At 37.0% G+C, this 20,002-nt stretch overlaps 1 protein-coding gene across 1 annotated transcript in view; it reads left to right on the top strand.

The window, feature by feature from the left end:
* PTPRN2 (protein tyrosine phosphatase receptor type N2) overlaps window positions 1–20,002 on the top strand; it is a 564,688-nt gene that overhangs the window by 137,134 nt on the left and 407,552 nt on the right. Inside the window, exon 4 of the mRNA XM_015651707.1 lies at window positions 17,901–18,018. Coding sequence (XP_015507193.1) covers window positions 17,901–18,018 — 118 coding nt within the window. The remainder of the gene's footprint in view (window positions 1–17,900; window positions 18,019–20,002) is intronic.

The raw sequence follows: 20,002 nt of genomic DNA, 5'->3' as shown, positions 1-20,002 counted from the left end.
GATCTCCAGTAAAACACAGTGCATTTATATTATCTTGTATATAGATTGTGTTGGGCACTCTTCTCCTCCCCAGAAGTGTCAGCTACAGCACCTGGCTGCTTCCATCTCTGTTGGTCATGGAAGAAGGTAACAAAACATATTCAGCCTTTCCAACACTTCTGGTGTCTCCTTCTAACTTGCAAAGCTCTAATTATAAACCCTAATCTCTCACTGGGGCTGATGTCTGCAGCAGAGATCAGAGCCACAGACAAGAAATAATGAACTATATTTTAAACCTATTGAAAACACAGAAAATATTCTGTTGTCTAACCCAAGCCACCTGATGAATATGCCACCATCTTTCTGCATCATGGATGGATACCCTTGTGATCTACACTGGTTTGGTGAAGCTTGTCTCAAAGCTTAAGTGGCACTCTCCACTCTCTCTGCAATTTAAAAAATAACCATTAAGTGTAAATACAGGATATGACATTCTGGGAAGTGAGTAATTAGTATTGAATTGGTTTTGATTCTGAATAGGAACATTTTGGAAACCAGCTTTTAACAAATGTTGGTCAGTAGTGTGAAAACCTAGTTCATTTAGCTGAATGCCTGAGAGGGTCATATCAGACAGTCTGATTTGTATCATTGCACTTTCTCAAATCTTGCACTTAGGTCAGGCTATCAAAATCTTCAACAACTGTGCAGTTGGTCTTTATAGTAATATGCCCTTCCTAAATCCCCACTGTGAAAAGAGTTGTCCTTGGTGGTCTGGATCTCCTCTTGTCTCGAGCAACCTCATCTATCTTCCTGCTTTGCACTGCTGCAGACAGGCTGGAACATCTCTGAGCACAACTGGACTCTGACCAAGGCCTTTGGGCAATCCCATAATGTTTCCAATAAATCAAAATAAACTGGCCAGCTGCTCTTTCATGTCCCCTCAGTGCGCTGTATGTCTTGTCTGAAATGGGAGAAAGTCTTTTATGGATTGAGTATTTTGGCAGGGAAAGGAAAAAAGCCTCCAAAGCCCCCAGGTAGCAAACCTGGGTGATGGAAAAGCAGCTGGCAGGGATAAAGCTTGTGGATGGCTGGGGGAGCTACAGGAGTGATTGAAGAACACAAGGTCTTGTTCCTGTGATTGCAAAGCACATCCTCTTCAGTATGGGGCCAACAGGAGGACCAGAGCTGACTTTTATTTTAAGGAATCTGTTTTTGCTCCCCACAAACAGAGCTGGTGAATGGGGGGGACCAATTTTCTGCCTATCATGTACCACTTGCCTGACTTTGGTCTTTTTACTTATTTTCTGTTATTCCATGTAAGGGTGGTAATGACCAACTGAAATGTCCTTCATAGCCCACATGGGTGTACTTCAAGTGGGATATTAGTGTAGATAAGTGAACAGCAGCATCTGTACCTTAAATGCTCTTCAGGCCCCACTGGTCTTTGCTTTGCATGGGCTTCACACTCTTGTGGCTCTATAGGATGGAAAGTAGATTACTCTTATTTTCTCATGTGTGAATCAGCAGATAGTCCTATTCTTTGTCTCTTGTCGAGCAACTGAAAAAAAGAGCATAATGTTGAAGGTAAACATTCCCAAACTTCCTTTTTGTGTGTGTGTGTGTGTTCTGAATTTCTACAAAAATTTCTGCAGGTCTAACAGCTATATAATGTATAAATCATTATAAACAAGGCATGAAAGGAACTTCACTGTTTATACTATAACTTGCCTGCCCTTTAGCAGTGATGAAAACTGAAAATACCAGTGCATCTTGAATTCAAAGGAGAAAAAAAATAGATGAGAGATCATAAAGGGGTAACGCAGTTCAGCTAGACTCAGCGTTTGGAATATTAAGCAGATTTGACCCATGCTGAGAAGAGTCTGAAGAGCAAATTCTTCTCAGCACCATCTCTTATGTCAGGACCCTGATTAACAAAGACATTTAAATAATGTCAGTGCACTTCATACAATTTGAGCCTATTTTCTCTTTTGTATAGCTTGTGAATGTAATCTTTTTTTTACTTGCCATATTTGACCTCTGTGTCCTAATAGTGGCAGGCAATGATACATTGAATTATTATGCTGAATATAAATGTAAGCTTCAAAACTAACAAAGCTTTTGTTCTTTCCCTGATGAAAGCACAATTTTGTAGTTGCTTTAAATATTATAGCTCTAAGTCTGCCATTGCTACTTCTACTGAGGATTTCTCAGTGAATTCATTAGAGGTGTCTGTTTTCATAGCCTGGCTTGTACAAATAAGAGGAAGGGATTTGCAAGTTCAGGGTGTATCTTGCTGTGCTTAAGCTGCAGCAGAGTTACATGTGCTGAATCTGGTTTTATGTTTCTAGGGAGGAATAATGCAAGCTGAACTCAGAATTCCATCATTAGGGGTTTTAGGTCTCTAAGGCTAAAACAAACTCCAAGTTTTGTTATTTGTTAATTCGTCTGTGTGAGTTAGTATTTTCTAGGGGGCACACTACATTTTGAACAAACAATTCTAGAAACATGAAGGAAAGGAAAAGCCACATAGGTTTTCTAGGCATGTGAAAATAATTTCAAGGGTCAGTGGCTTCGCAGTTGGAATTAACAACATGGTGACAGAAGTGGGAAGAGAAGGCAAGCACAGTTCCATTTTTGTGTGTGTAATCAGAGAATAGTGATGTTCAGAGAATTCGGCTAAGGAAATAATGTTTCTAGAAATAAAGGCTTTTTCTCTTCATTACACAGGTTTCTTGGTTTCATTTTTTTTCAACTCTCCTAATAAAATCTGTTTCTAGATGAAGAAAGGATAGAGGAGAAACAAATGGAAAAAACCTATTTCAAATTATATCTAGATATTTAGGACACAGCAAACTTCCAATGATGATTTCAGCTTCCAAGTGGTTTTCTACTTTTCTGTTTTGGAATAATCAAAGTGAAACTGATGTTAATTTGATTAAAATGTCTGAAAATGGAAATTATTTTAGGGAGAATAATCTTCCCTGACTGAGTATCTAACTCAGAGTTTGCCCAAAGCTTCTGTGCTGTGTTTTGAGGTAGCCTGAACTGTAGGGAATGGCTGCCAACTGCCCAGATGGAAACTCTAAATCAGGCAGCAGGCAAATGTGGGATTGCCTCAGTAAAAAATATCATTTTTCAGTTGTTTTGCAGATTACGAACCTGTCACACTTCATGACTGTCATACAACCCTAAACATTTTTTAGGGATATACAGAGAGCACTGTGAAGAATAATGAGATGAGTAAACACATTCTTATGTAATAGTAAATGTTATCATTTAGATTGTACTGTATCAGATTTAGATTTCATTGCAATCCACAGCATGAACAGGTAGTGTTTCTTCCCTCATGCTTTATTCTAACCCCTTATTTCATTACTTAATATTAACTATTTCCCCAAATTATTCCAAATCAAGGCTGTCAGTTACAGTTGTATGGAGTCAACGCCACAAACTGGGAAGGAACTTAGAGAGAATAATTTCCTTCTTCCAACAGGTTCTCACTTCACTGTCACATAGCCAAAGAGAGCTGATGAAAGGGCAGCTTTCCAGCATCTTGACACCTGGCTTTCAGTAATTTTCAAACAGGGAGCTGGAATATTTCTTTTTATCAGTTGAGGTATCTTCAGGGTTGGTGGATGAAATGAAAGACTCTTTGCATTGCACATTTGAAAACTTTGTACAATGTGTGATGCTTTTGCCAGTATTTAGTGTCTGCCATGTAATCCATCTCTCCTGTTAAGATCCAAAATATCTTGTTGTTGCATTAAGACAACTATTTAACAAAGCATACAGGAATTAGAGAAAAAGCAGTTGTGTGTGCCTAACCATTTTTTATAAGCCTTACAAATCACTGTGTGCAGACATCAAATACAAATCAAAACTGTAAAAGCAATGGGTTTATCTTTTATTTAGAATAAAACAATGCATTTATGTAATAATGATATTTTCTAAAGTCTCATGTAGCCCAAGAAACTTTTTCATACCTACTACAATATAACCGTCCCCAGGGATGTTACTGAATAAGGTAAATTTGCTGACAGGTTATTTATCCTTTTTTGAGGGGGGATGGAGGGGGAATATTCTTTGTTTAACTTGGAAATACGAAGTAGCAAAGTATCTCATAATTTTTTTGTCCTTCATTTTCCTAAATGGTTGCTTGAGAATTCATTTTTACTCATCATCACCATCTAGGCTATGGGTTTTTTGTATCCTGTTGAAGTACTCCCGTTTCAAAGATAGTTTTGCATTCTGAAGCAATTAGCAGTCTGACAGCCGCCAAAAGATGGAGACTATTTTTTTTTAACTCTGATGATTTCTACCAATAAGCAGAAAGTCCTGATTTGAATCAATCTTTTTTTTTTTTTTTATTTGAGACTATTTTTTTTTAACTCTGATGATTTCTACCAATAAGCAGAAAGTCCTGATTTGAATCAATCTTTTTTTTTTTTTTCATTTCAATTTGTATTTTATCAATTAATATTGCCCCAAGATCTCATCTATCATTGCAGTGTCATTTCTGTGACAGGCTCTGCCAATAACTTTTTGTTTAATTAACACATTCAGGACCATTTGGGAGTGAAACAAATGTAGGTTTTTCTGGAAAGAAAAGAGGTGCTGGAAGTGAGGGAGGTGCCCTGAAGATAGCTGTGGGTCAAGTCAGGAGAATCACATATCCAGTTTCTCCCCAGAAGGAAAGATTCCTATGAAGGGAGGGAGACTCTGTGTGGCTGGAGGGTATAAGGTGCTGTGGGGATTGTAACTCCAAAGGTGAGAGGCTTTTCTCTGCTGGATCTCCATGGATTCTCTTTATCTGGTCTCTTTCTTTCCCTAGTGCTGACAGCATTTCTCCTCAGGGAAATTCCCCTAAGTCTGAGAAATCCACCGTGGGCAAAAAGATGATATAGTTGCAGCTCTGCCACAGGAACATGTCATTAGCCTAAGCCAGCTGACATGCTCTTGAAGAGTACTACTTGCTGTATAATTCAGAGCCCTGACTAGACTTCCCCATACCCTTTTAAACCATTGCTGTTACAAAACCAGATGGAAAACGAGGACGCTGCAGTGCTTTCCATGGAAAAGCATTTGGGTTGTGCCATGTCAGGCATGACAGCAAATCTGGACTGTGCTGCTAACAGAGCAGCTCCACTCTTTGGAGATGGGCATCCCACTGACACTGAGCAGACTGTTCCACAATTCACTGGCAGCATGCAAGAAGTTAGAGGACACAGAACATTTTTGTGCTGTATTGCTCAGTTTTTGCATTTTGTTTCTCTTGGAAGTTGGAGATATTGTTTAAAAAAAAAAAATCAGAATTATCTTTTAGAAAATACAGGATACATACTCAGGAAACACAAATATGCAGCAAATAACATTGCCTGATGTAATGCCAGGATAGTTTCTACATTTTTTTAGAATTTTTTAGATATTTTAAGTCTATATTTTGATTTTTAGTTTATATATACTCATTTTGAAAGGTGTGTAATGAGGTACTAAAGCCACATCAAATTGAGCTGATTGCTTTTGGGTAGTGTATGGATGACCACTGCAAACTATTCCAATGCAGCATAGAAAGATGGTAATGGGCTTTAAGTAGTGTATTTCACAGAGCTTACAATGAAAGTCTTAAAAATCCATAGACAAGCTTTCCTGTTTGTATTGAGCTTTTGCATTTAGAGTAACTTCTCCTTTCCTTCCTCAGTGCCTCTGGTGCATTGCACGTGCCTTGATGCTGTGTGTGTTTCTGAACAGGTTTTTAGAATTTGGACTCAGATCCAAACACATGAATCCTTCAAGGGCAAAGGCAGCATCACTTGTCATTGATTCTGCCAAGCATTTAAGAAGAAGTGACATTTACCAGGGCTTGTTTTGAAGATTTATAAATGCAATATAGATTTGGCAAGAATATCTGCTTCAATAAATGTTGTGCTGGAGCATGTAAGCATGGGCTTTACCACCAGCAGATTCGCAAGCGCTGTGTCATCCAAGTAAAAATAAATATTCAATAAACAATTTATTAGGGATGTGAGCTCATTTCTGCTTCATTCCACTTGGAAAGGCTTGAAATTTGTTGCCTACATAGTGTTATTAAGGACACAATGAAATGAAGACAAATTAATTGTGGGATTGTCAAAACTATGTCAGGGAAACTTTCCCTGGCCAACAAAAATGATGCAAAGTATAGTAGGAGAAGGGACAGATCCAGGCTGTATACATGAGAGTGATTTTTATAATAACTAGGGATAACTGAATCCTAAACACCTGACTAGAGGCTGTTCTTTCCTGCACCTGACTTCTGTTTTATGGAAAATGCTTTGCATTCTTCAAGGCTGTTTGAGGAGCTTGCACTAAAAACAGTAACAGCTTGTACTGTAAACAGGATTTACAGCCATTACAGTCATGATTTGGACTACCAGATCTGTTGATATGGCATTAATGTGAATGATAACATGAATAATAAAAAAATTACTTTCTGATTCCTATTACTGTTATGAGTGTAAGGCCATAATGTGGGGAGAGTGGGAAAGGGTCTAGCTGAGCTTTTTCAGTACAAAACTTACACAAGTATTCAGGAATGTTTCCTTGGATATTCATTCAGCCACTTCTGGCAAATCCCCACACCAATCCAAGGCTACACCAAAACTGGGGCAGGACCTGTTCTGGTCAACACTTCCAGCTAGACTTCTGTACTGATGGAGATAAAGGTTTTTTGGAGCATGTTTATCCACACAGCATAACCTGCTCAGTCTCTAGGAGAGCCATGGGAAATAAATGGTCCTGCTTCTGTGCCAGGTACTGCTGGGAGAATCCCAGATGACATCTGAGTGTGCTGGAGAGGCACTCGGGGACAGGGACACCTGGGGACATCAAGCCTTGCAGTGGTGGTGTCTGCCCAGTTGTAATCTGGCGTGGTTGCACCTCTTATTTAGCTTCAGTTGTAATGGGGATTGCAAAAAAAACCCCAAAAAACAGAACATTACATCCACAAAGTATATAAACATCACAGTTAGCTAAAAAGATTTTTTTAGTAAATCCAGAATAGATGTGAAAACGACTTAATTGTCTTTGCTCTGACATCAGTCTGAATAAGAACATCTTTGCTGTAATCTTGGAAATCCTGACCAATTCTAGTGTACTTTCAAGCAAATGTGTTGATCAAAAATTATCTTTCTGAGCAACATTGGATATATTTGGCTTATAAAAATGTCATAGATTTAATGGCATAGCTTGATAGTGCATAGAGCAAAATGAACCAAACCTGACCCACTGATAAATAAAATGTAAAGTACAAAAGCTCAGTCTTACCTGGCTGTCAAGACAGACATGTTCAGTTTATATGTTTTAACCTTTGGCATTTGGCTGGGAAATAATTGAGAGAAGGAAATATTTTCTTTAATGTCATATAATGCATGTAAAGAAAAATCTATAAATACAGTTTATTTTTATATATAGACATAGAAATGAATGGTGAGTAAAAATAGCAAATTAGCAATAAATCATTGAATTTGCAATGCTGCAAAGTGTTTCTCTTTTGTTATAGTAAATAAAACAAGTTAATCCTAGTTTCCTCCTTTCAACAAATAGTCCTGAAGTGTAAAATAAACTAATTTTTTCTCTAGATGAAGTATTTTTTTCTGTTTGAAACTGCTAACTGTGTGAAATTCAGTCATTGCTCTTTCCTTTCAAAGATTTGTGCCTTTTAGGGCCAACATAGCAAACAATTTGTAGGTAGATTGCTTTACTGAGCTGCAGATTTGGACAACTGAACCACAAGCACTCTGGAGTCAGAAGAGGGCAGTTCTTTGTCATTTTATTTTGATATTTGGAACTGATACATGGAGGAGTGTATAGAACTCTTGGACACCTCAGCTTTTGGTTACATTTACAGAGAGAGTTGTTTATAATTTCTCTGCTGAGAAACCTGGTCAGTGACACAGATCTTAATTTAAATAACAAAGTACTTGTAAAAAAATTGTGCGGTATTCTGGCTTTTTAACTTTTTCTTTTGTTGTGAATTAGCTTAAACTGCTCTCAGAGCAATCAGATTGATTGCTGAAGGTTTCATCTATCAAGACTGATAAAACATGGGGGGAACACTGCTGTTAATTAAAGCTACATTACATTTTCCAGTATTATTTATATGTCTATGGAGCAGTTTATAGATGAATAGAACAATCAATGTTCCTTTTTTATTGCGTTTTATGCCTTCCTTAAAAAGAATTAATATGCGGGTTTTGTTTTCTTAACGTAGGAGAAAAATGCATGTGACATTTAACCAGGATACCCTGAGGACGTGGAAAATAAGGCACATGACTGTTCCACCACATCAAAAGTATGGTAATAGGTAGCAGTCGATTATCTAGAAATATATCATTATTTCTTAAAGCTGGGAGCCACTGATCAGAAGACTTAACATCTGTAACAATACTAACAGTGAGACATAAGAGCTGCACCACCAGTGATTTTGTAGTGCTCTAACATCATTGCTGCTTCACTTCAGTGTTGCTTTAAAGCAGGTTTGCTGCTTTTCACAGCATTCAGAGCTGCTGATGAACAAATTTCTAGGATACATGGTGTTTTTGAAAATATATTAAATTCCTTGATATTAGTTAGTAGTCCTTAAATAGTAAAAATACACTGAAGTTAGGAAGAAATCCAAGTACCTGCCCCTTCATTCATGCCACACTGTAGTAGCTCCTGGTGAATTCTGGTTTGGCCACTGTTCCTTGTTTATGCTAGCCCAGTTCTACAATTTTCAAATGCCTCATGAAATGCAGTCCAACTTTAACCCCTGAATATTGTGAATGTAATACAGATAGAGAAATGAGCCATGGGGCTGGTTTGCATTACAAGTGGAAGGGCAGATCCAAGAGAAGCATGAGTGGTTCTGGTTCCCCTTCCTGGGGCTCCCTCTCTGTGGCTCAGCCTGCAGGTCCAGGCTACACCTCAAACCCTGGTTTGTGCCCAGAGAGAGTTCTCTGTGTTCACAGTGAGCACAATGGGAGTAGCAGGTCTGTGCAATTAGTGTTAGACCTTAGAGGAATGAAATTAATGGAGCTTTTATTTTAGAATAGTTGGATTTTAGCTGAGCATAGAAATTTCTCCCAGGACAGACAGGAATTTTATGTCCACTCTGTATGTTTTATTTCATGTTATGTCATTGTTTCTTTTTTGGAAGCATTTTGTTAGGCCAGTTTCCAGTAAATTACATTTAAACCTAGCTACTCTTGAGAGTTAAGAGCAAAAAACTGATTAAGTTGTTTTTGAATGATGTGTTATGAGTAGATGTCAACAGAAACTGTTCTCATAAAGACTCAGATTTTAGAGGTTTTAAGTTCATATCTAATGAACTTGTTCCAGCTCTTCCTTCTAGTGCAAATATTTTAATTAATTGACAGTCTTTTTCAGAAATTAATTTAGAGATTAAAAAAAAACTTTTTTAGTAGAATTGTGGTATACTGTGGTAAAACTGAGTCACAGCTTTATCATATTTTAAGTGTTCAGAGATCTCAACCCTGAAAAGCAGTGAAGAAGCAATAGTGTGTGCAGCTGACAAAGAATCAGTGTAAATCCATGAATCAGCACTATATGAATTGTCTAAAAATGTTATTAAAGCTTACTGGGGTATTAACTGCATGAAACAAGGGAGGGGAAAATGAACACCATGTTGGAAATCATGTCAGTCAGAGATTCCCTCATGAAAGTGGTACAGTAATTTTTTAATCGGAATTGAGTTGTAAATCAGAGCCCTGAGATGTAAAGACTAAAAAGGCTTTAATTAAAAACTTATCTGTCATTCAGTGCACAGTAATTGCACCCTCCATTGCAGTTGGTTGGAGGGTCAATACCCAAAAATTGTATGTGCACAAGAAAAGAAAAAAGACGATAATTCAAATACTTCTGCAGCTGAAAATGACTTTCAGGGTTGCACAAATTCCGTGTGTGTATTTTCTCTGCACAGGGTGAATTAAAAATGAAACCTGAGCTCTAATCAGATTTTGGGGGAACAGCATGACCTACAGATTGTTCATCTTTGCTGCAGGCAAACTGACTTGGCTAATGCAGTTCCCTGGAAAACTCTGAGCTTTCAGCCACCAAGATTCTCACAAGGTTCCTAAGGGAACCCTCTCTTCTGCAACTGCTGGGCTTTTATTAATAATAATAGCAACAATAACAATTATTGTTATTGTTATTGCTGTAGAAAGAGACTCTGCAAATGCATGCAATATATGGCCTCTCCCAGGAGGAATTTACAGTCTCAGAGAAATGGCTTAAAAGTGGAAAATGAAAGATATGGTTCTGCACAAACTGTGTGTAGAGTTTCTTCCAATCCTTTAGAATAAACAAATTACCTTTTACCTACTTTGACTTTTATTTGTAGTAATGCAGCACAGAGTGAGATGAGCAGTAGACCTAAGGCCCTTCCTCGGGCAAGTGTGTCAGGAATATTGAATTTCCTCATGGGATAGACAGGGAGTGTCCTGGAAGAGCCTTTGCTGTGGCTCATTTTAACCCTCCCTCCACGCTGCTGGTGCATTGCTGTACTTTGGTGAGAGGGAATTTTGTTCAGAACCAAAGGTGGAGGTGCCCTTGCAGCTGCAGCCCTCTCTGTGCAGCCCAGGGTGGCACCCCTGGGTACTGGCTCTGCACGTGCAGCTGAGAACTCTGCTCTGACAGCCGAAAATTCATCTTTCACAAACATCACTGAGAGTCCAACAGTTACAGAAAACGGGGGTGAAAGCCACTATGTGGAGCTGAAAGAACAGTCCTGCTCATAAGCTTTTAAAAATACACGAAGAACTGTAGGTCTGAGATGAATTTGCGAAAATGTATCCTCTTAATTTTCTGTACTGATTTAATTGCCATTAAATTGCCACATCTTCAACCAATTCTACCTTGTTACAGGTGATGTTTTAATTCCCAGACTGAAGACATGTCAGAAGTCCTTTCCCAGGAACTATATTTTTTGTGAAATAAGGCTGTCTTCCTAGTGATAGCATGAAATGAATTGGATAAAATAAAATGACAAGGAAAACCTGCTGATTTTTAAAATGCATTGATAACTACTATCTGGACAAAAATCTCAATTCTTAGAATTTTACAGTCTAGCATTACAACCAATTTCTGCATACATACAGAGATTCTGTATTTGAGAGAAACTTTGAGTTTGAATGAAAGTGGAGAGAGGTGTGAGGTATCTTGGAAGAGAATAATAAGATAGAAAAGAGAAAGGAACAGAAGAATTAAAGTAAATTTGACAGGAAAAAAAGATCATCACTTCTTATTCTAAAAGAAGATGTCAGAGGATTAATGTATTAAAGAGCTGTTTTGCAATGTGGAACTAACATCAGAGCTTTTTGGGTTAAATTTGGAATAGTTACATGCATCTTTGGTGTGACTGGAAGCTACTGCATTTGGGTTCAAAGCTCGGTGAAACAAGCAAAGTAGCTCATCTTTATTTTAGAGACACTATTTAGAGTGCATGTGAATATTTCCTCATGCTCATGAAAACTCCTTGGGCTGACAGCACAGAGGAAATGTCTGTGCACAGTCCAGGGACAGAAGGAAATGGAGGACTGGGAGGTGCACCTTTACTCACCATGGGTTAGAGCTGATTGATTTTTTAATAAATATGTCACAGCCTAGACAGGGCAGAAAGATATTCAAGTTAAAGGTGGGATTGGCCATGAGTTAAATTAAAGTTAAACATCAATATGAAGTTGTAATGATGCAAGACAACTTACCTTCCTAAAAAAGCATTTCTGTGAATAGAGTGATATGCTTTTGGGTTGAGGGTGAACAGTTTGTGGGGAGGTTTATATGACATGGTGAATAGCATGGGATTCATCTCAAGGATTTGGGAATCATGTATCCATTCTGCTGTAGTCTTTGGAAAGTAACCTGCTCTGTGTGGAAGTCTGCAGATATATTTTGCATTATCATATTATTCTTTTATTACTATCAGATCCGGTGGCAGAAAAGTCTTATGTAGCACTTAGAAACTTTCTCTTGTAGAAACCCAATTATTTGTAGCTCTCTGCAAGAGCTGAAAGAAAGGTAAGGAAACATTACATACTGAGTCCTGTGAGAGTATTTTATAATCTCCTTGGCAAATGAAGCACTCATTTGGCTTTTTCAAATAATAGAAAAATTTCAAAAACTGAAGAGAAAAGCCTTCCCTCTACCTTCTGGGATAGTTACTTAGAGTAAATTAAAATCAGGACTGTAAGCAGATCATGGTTGTAATTTAATTCTATGGAGATTATCACTTTTATGTATAATAAAACAATATATGAAAAATTGAAGCCTTAATCCTTAGGCAGCCCTTTCATCTGTTCAATAAAACAGAAGCTCTTTGCCTGTGAGTGAATTGCTGCTGCATGCAGCAAATGAAATTCTTCCATATTAGAAAGGTCTCACTAGAAACTCTAAAAGAAGGCAACAAAGTCATCAATGCAAACCTGGTACCTGGCAGTGAAAAAGGGAATGAAAGAAAAAAGCTTCAGAGGGCTTTCAGGAGAGGATGACCACCAGCTGAAATGGACTGGACAAGAGTGGTGGTGACTACCCCCAGTCATTTCTTCAAATAAATTCTGAATCAGATTTTCATGTCATCTAGAAGGCAAACACAAAGTTAGACCAGAGCAAAAAAATCCAATTAAAGTTTTTCTGAAGTGTAATACAGTGTGTTTTGGCAGACTTGCTTCAAATTTTATAGAAGAGGTCTAAGTCAAAATTTTCACTAAAAATGAATATTCCAAAACAAAGTAATGGGGAAATGAAAAGGTTGTGGTTTAAGAGCTGGGTTTAACTTCTCTGTCTCTATTTTTGCCATTAACTTGTCATTTCAAGTTGTGTTGCAAAATTGCTTTTGGATTAAGTTTCATTTTAAGAGAAAACTCCAGGATTTTATCCTTTGGCTGCAGTCTTAGGTAGGAAATACAGAAATAGCAATTGAAAGACTGAATTTTGTTGTACACAGCAACCTCAGCATTAAAGCTGCAATTTTGACTTAGCCAGAGCTGAAATACATGAACATTATTGGGTACGTCCTTGAGCTCTGAAAAGGGAGTTCTGGAAGGAGAACAAGTGCGGCTCCTCTGGAGAATGTGGGAAGGCAGCCTGCAGAAAGGCATGTCTATACGTTACATTGACCTGTCTGTTGTGAAAATAGGGAAGAAAGCAAATCATTCCCAATTCTGCAGACATTCTGACAGCTAAAGTAGGCATTAACAATTTGAAACACATGGCATGGGGGATGAAAGTCTCTGAGCTCTACAGCTGAGACTTTCCTGGCTGAAATGAAGTAGAAGTTGAAGGTAGCTCAGAGAAAAAAAAATAAAAATTAATCTACCGTACTGGGACAAAATACCTAACATTACCAAAAACTGGAGAAAAAAAATACTGACAACACTCAAAAATAGTACCACTCCTGGCTTTAATTCTGAATAATTCTGTGGGTTTTGGGGCTTTATAAAGGTGTTTTTCCTGACAAAGAAGAATCAAGTTTTAGTATATATGTTTCTGCAAATTTAGAATAATCTCCTGTCATTTTTAATGAATTTGGTATGTAAAAATAATTTTGTTGATAATATATTGATGCAGAACTAGTAATTTTAGACTTTGATTGGCACAAGAGCTGGAAGAGTCAGACAAAGGTTCTGCTGGACTTGCCTGCAGAGCCCTCTTCAGCCTCGGCCATGATGGTCAGGAAAAGGGTCAGGAACAAAAGCAGGAAGATTCACACAGTCAAATCTCTGGGCAGTGAGAAATGTTGTTTCTTAAAAGGACTTAAACTGAGCTCTTCTGATTCACACCAGAATTCCTCCAACTGTTTTTCTTGCTTAGGCCTTCGGAGGGAGGAAATTAATTTTTATGATTAAGTCTGAACTAGAATAAGTTTAGACAGAGAAGTAGCAGATAAATGTTTTCAAAAGCTGCTGTTATAATTTACATGAATTAAAGATGTGGTCAGGTATATATGGAGAGACATCAAATTTCTCTAAGATGGAAATCAGAGTCAAAACCACACAAAAGAATGCAATTGCTAAGAAAAATTGATCAGCTGGAAGGAAATACATATTTGAATTTTGAGTATTTTTCAGTAATTCTCTGTAATTGCTATAGCAGCAAAGGCAATAAGTAAGTTGTGACATTTTATGTTGAATTTGAAAATCATTTTTATTTCAATTTTGTAGACAGAAGCTAACATCTTCACCACTGTGAATGTGAAACTGCCTTCTTCACTATTTAAACTGCTTGCTTTTGATTTGCTTTCAACTAATAATTCTTAGAAGAGTACTGTCGACATAGCCATTGCTAAGTGTTGAATATAATGGAGACATAAACAATTTTATTAATTTTGTGGTTGTGGGTAATAATAATAATAATAAACTGTGATGTGGAAATGAAAGACGTGGGGAGACACTTTATGATATGAAAGACTGTGTCATATCCAGATGACCTCCATTAGATTTGACCTTCCAGTTGGGTTTGATAAAGGTATTCATTACTTGTCTTCACTGTCTTTAAACTGGCATTCCCTTTTCACATACATTTAGGTTATGAAGTTCCAATTAAATTTAAGAGAAAAATTAAACATTGTACTTCTAAACACTAAATAATTAACCAACATACTTCTGTACAGGAAACGTACCAATGGCTGTTTTTTTGGGGTCTCAGTACTATCAATAACCTTCAACTTGGGAGCAGTTTTGTGTCTGCTGCTGCTGTTGTCACGGTGTTTGCGTCATTTCAGTGTCCGCCAGGCTCCTTCTCTTCCCTTGACATTGTCCCTCTGTGGGAATTTGGGCTGGGAGAGCAGGGCCTGGGCCTTGCAGCCGCGGGGGGCACAGTTAATCAGGGCCTGGGCGCCGCTCCCCGTCAGTGACATGGAAGTAATGCGTGCACAAGAGCTGTGATCCTGCTCAGCCACTGGAGATAAATCGTAATAATTGGGTGGCGAGGCCGGGGCTGGTGCGAGGTGTGACGGCACGGACAAAGGGAACAGGAAATCGCGATACGGCGTCATATGCGCCTTCTCAACCTTCATTTTGATTGCAGCTGTCAGCGTGCCATTATGGCTCTTGAATGTGCTATTTTATTCAGCTCAGTGTGTGGGAGGTATTTTTTTGAAACTGAAACAATGCTGGAAAATGATTGGCGTGAGGTTAACTTTAGGCAAGCTGCAGCTCCTGAGATCGTTGCATAAGAGACAGCAATATTAAATTACTGACAAGGGGATTTTTGAATTAGTTAAAATTTCTGGTTTCCATCCTTGTCTTGTTCTAACACTAAAGTGAGTTAGGAGTGCTAGAGATATAGTTGAGAAGGTGTATTCCCTTAAATCTAGTTCTTTCTAACTTTGTAACAAGTAGTCTGTTTTTCTTTCATCTGTTTACTCTTGTTTAGTGCCACAGTTACATTTTTTACAGCATTAAGGATGATAGTGGATCTTTACTGGTTTGAAATGCATTAGGAAAAGATGTTAAAATACTGAGGCAGGAGAAAAAAACCACACTGAAGGTAACAGATGATCTCAACCAGTGAGAACAGGCATCACAATGGTTCCATATGCTCTTTTACAGAAAACATTGGGGTTTGTAGGCACAAAAGTCTGTATTACTCAGGACTCAAAGAGATCAATTTCTCATCTCTATGCAGGTACCATGGATAAACTCTTCTTGCTTTAATTTGAAAAGAGCTCTTCAGAATTATCCAATGTATTTTTCTTCAAAGTTTATGTTATTTATTGTGTATTCTTTAGCCTTTAATAGGGTTGGTATTGGCCTAGAGGTAAAGAATGCAACTGTGTTAATTTTGGACTCATGGTTTGTAAGTTAGTAGTTTTAAGGTTATGCTAATGATTTTACTATATATGTATTTTAGCTGAACTTTTTACATTCCACATTTGCCTAAAATTGAAAGTTATCTTAGTTTTTTTCTCCTTCATGAGATTATAAAACAGAAATTTGTAGTGCTAAACAACAGAGAAGTTGAACATATATACATACATAGATATAAACAAATAGGTATGGAATATATCTCGGCTCTCTTTTAAAAATCATTTTAATTACACTACATCAAAGTAATCATAGGTGCATGGTGACTCACTTTCGTGTGTTCACATAAAAACATGCTCTGAGCAGCCTTAGATTTAGATTTTTGAAACTATTTGAATTCATCTTCTTACATGGCATCTTTGAAAAGGTGATATTTGCATTTGAAAAGGATGAATCAGAAATAAAACCAGATGACATAGAGACAGATATTATTTCCCCTCCCAAGTGTCTGGAGTCATTTACTGTAGCCATTAACATCTAATATGGCTTCAGGTGAGGTGTTTCTTCAATAAACTTGAGTAACATTTTTGTTTAAGGAAGGAGAAGGAAGGATCAGAAGTGGAATATTAGAAAGTTTTTTTGTTTGTTTGTTAAAGCCTTCATGCATACTTATATTGGTTCAGATTTTTTATTATTATTATTTTAACTGTTGGAAAAAAAAAAAAATTGGGATGCAGTTCACCTAAGTCTTGTCCAAACGGAGCCTTTCTTTTTTCCACCCCTCTAAATCTTGTCTAAATCAAGACCACAGCATAGCTTTTGTGCTTCCTTGCCCTGCCTAAATGGATACTGAACTTATATTTCTCCTCTCTAGGATGAAAATTTGATAAATGTTAATGTAATTTTTACTTCTGCATGCTCAGAATTCTCTCCTTTGGCGGAACAGAGAAATGTCCTATTTAGGCTTCTTTTTTTAATTCTGGGATTAAGTAAACAGAGAAATAAATCCCCTTCAATACAGTGGAAAAATCTGAAGAGCCATGGAAAAAGCACCCATCCAGGTAGTGAAGGGGCAGGGTTCCTCTGAGGCTGAGGATGCTTTATCTTTACCCTAAGGGTCTGCCTACACCAAAAAATCTCATGTTGATTCCAGATGGTGATGAAGTTTATAATTTTACATAAAATAGGGACTGAACCAGAAATCCTCTTTCCAAGTTCTAGCAACTTCCCTTCCTGGTTCTAGAAACCAGGTCTGACTGCCTGCATTTGGTGCTAGAGAGGATTTTTCTTTAGGTGTTTTTTACACGAAGGTACTATCAGGATAACCATATCTGGAACTTGTACCAATATTCATTGAGAGATCTGTGTTTGGCTGCACAGGGCATAGCAGCAGAGATTCTCTTCAGTTGTGTGATATTCAGTTATTAGATATATACAGATAATTGCATTTGCAAATTCTATGATCTGAAGTGTTATTGTAACATGTAAAAAATCTACAAATCAGGTAACAGTTATGTTTGGGATTATGTCATTATGTCAAGTATAATTACCATGAGATTGGAAGTGCATGTGCTTAACGAGTAATCACTGTAATTTGCCTACATAGTTGTGCTCCCCCCTTGTTGAAAAGTTCTTTGTCACAACATTTAAATTTAACTTAAAATTGACCTCCACGTGTGTTTTAGTTGCAGTTCTAGCTCCTCAGTGTTCTAAACCTTAATGTTTCATGGGGAGAACAGCGAGAGGACAGTGTGCTGGGAATGGGGAGGAAATGAAGCAACCTTTCCACAGACTCCAGCTAGTGGGATAATTTCCATAGCTGTTCAAAATAACCCCTTTTTATCTATTAAAACTGGTTTTCAACTAGCTAAGATTCTGCTAAGACCAAAGGATTTCAAAATGTCCTTGTGTGATTTACTGCCTGCCTTCCATTGCAAGGAGGTTTCATTAGCAAAATTTCATTAACAGAATTTCATACAGAAGAATCTCTAATTCACTCAGGTTCCAACTGAGTGAGCCTTCTTTTTTTTTTTTTTTCTCTTAATGTTGCTTATTTAGGATACATTTTTGCCAAACTTCCAAGTTACTAAATAGTGAATCTTTTTAATTCTGTTTTTGTTTGTTTGTTTCGTTATTTATCAGGTTTTACCTGGCGAGATGATTACACACAGCATGTTATTGGTCAGGAACTCTCAACCATTCACAAAATCCACAGCAGACGCCCTGATGTATTTGCATCTGAAAGATCTGACACAGGAAGGTGAGTCCTCTGCAATGTTTTTGCTTGGGCTTTGGAAAGGTTTGCAAATGGTCAGAAAGAGGTTGGCCCAGAAGCAGAATTTTTAAAAAAATAATCACAAAAGCTACTATCTATATGATAAAGGTGTCCACCTTTCATTCTGTTCAGGGGACAGAATGAATTGAAACCCTGGACCTTGTTCTTCTGTTTATCATCAAGTTAAGAAAATACACTTTCTATTGTTAATTAAGGTGTCAGAATTCAGAACATCAGGCCTTTCATTCAGCTTATGCACTGTCAGTGTCAGTTCAGCCAACCCTATGACTGGCTTAAAAAGACAAACTTACAGTAGCTCAACTACAGGAGATATTTTATTCTGGTCTAAGCACTGAATGATATTCTGAGGGACTAATTATATTTTCGAAGTCAAAATCTTCTGAAACATACCTATAGTTGATTTGAAGTACATGGATTCCTAGTGGTAGCTGCAAAATTTTTTCAGGAAGGAGAGGTTCCAGCAAGTTCCCATGACAGAAAATAATGTTGGGACATGGCTTGAAAGGTATTGAGGGCTGACTCTGCAGAAATTGGTTGCAAGAGACACATCAGTAATTCTGTGGAGTTGTATGGTTGTAGAACCTGCAATTATATCATCTTCATATACAGTTACACATATGAAGGGACTCTTTTACCTGGGATCTACTGTCCTACAGGCTTTTAAGTGCAACCTAACCACACAAATCCCAGAATGAAATTTTAGGAACAATTAAAAATGACAAATTTTGCTTTCTCTTACATGATTTTAAGAAATGCATTCTCAAAAGTAGTGAAATTAAAAGAAAGGGCTTTTTGTTAAAACAACTTTCATCATAGTGGGATAAATTTGAGCTTTGAGCCTTGATGGACAAAATATTGAATGTTAGTATTCAGATCTTCATGTACTGCAGTATGTGGTTTGCATATACTGCAGAATAATTTATTTTCTAAATTGTTTTGTTCTGGAAATGCTGTGTAATTGAAATTTCCCAATGTCTTCAACTGTGTTTGTCTCATTTTTTTTAAAAAATTTAATTCAGAGACTGTGACTGTATTTCATGTGATTGCTGATTCAAAACCATGATTTTTAAAACCATGGCACCATTTCAGAAGTGCAGTAAGGTAGAAACTTAACTTCTAAAGAAGATAGTGATCTAAAGATTCCCATAAAGGTGATAACAACATGTGGTTGAATCCATAAACATGTTTTCACTGCTTAGATACACAAAATGTCAGTATTGAATGGATTACTCTCAGTAGATGGTATCAGAAATGATCTTCAATATCTTCTGGGGATGTTTTTTTTAAAGGGAATACCTAAAATTTTTATTCATGAGAGTAAGACAAAATAGGCAAAATTTCCACCAGATCAAGGTCATATTGTGCAGATTCGTAGTTATATAAAAATAAAAAATATAAGAAGACATAAGAAATTATTTAAGATGTAGATTGAAAACAAATGCTCAATTTTAGGAATTCTTGTTTTTAACATACATAGATATAAACAAATAGGTATGGAATGTATCTCAACTCTCTTTAAAAAATCATTTTAATTACAATTAACATTTTAATTATTAATTAATACAATTAATTAATTAATTTAATTTAATTAACAAGTTGGAGATGTTTTACATTTTTAACTATAACTATGTGTTAGAAAAAAACTGCAGCATTTTATATATTGATACTTCAGGAACATCAGAATTTCAAATGTGTTCACGTAAAGCAGTTCCTATTGTGGATAGATTTTCTGCAGTCACCAAGCTGTGCTTCTGAAAGCATTATCTTATGTGCCAACAGTTTAAAGCATTAATTGATTTTTTTGGTTGTCCATTTGCAATGTGTTTTGTAGGTCAGAGAACAGTAGGAAATCTGGTGTCTTGTAGATTCTGATCAAGTGTGTTATATGTTCAGTGTGCTCAGTGTGCTTGCTAAAATCTTATCAGATAATAATTAAATAATTTAAAAA

This window comes from Parus major, chromosome 2 (genome assembly GCF_001522545.3).
Source record: "Parus major isolate Abel chromosome 2, Parus_major1.1, whole genome shotgun sequence".
NCBI lineage: Eukaryota > Metazoa > Chordata > Aves > Passeriformes > Paridae > Parus > Parus major.
Note: the sequence above shows the minus strand (reverse complement) of the source record. Positions and strands in the feature narration are given on the sequence as shown.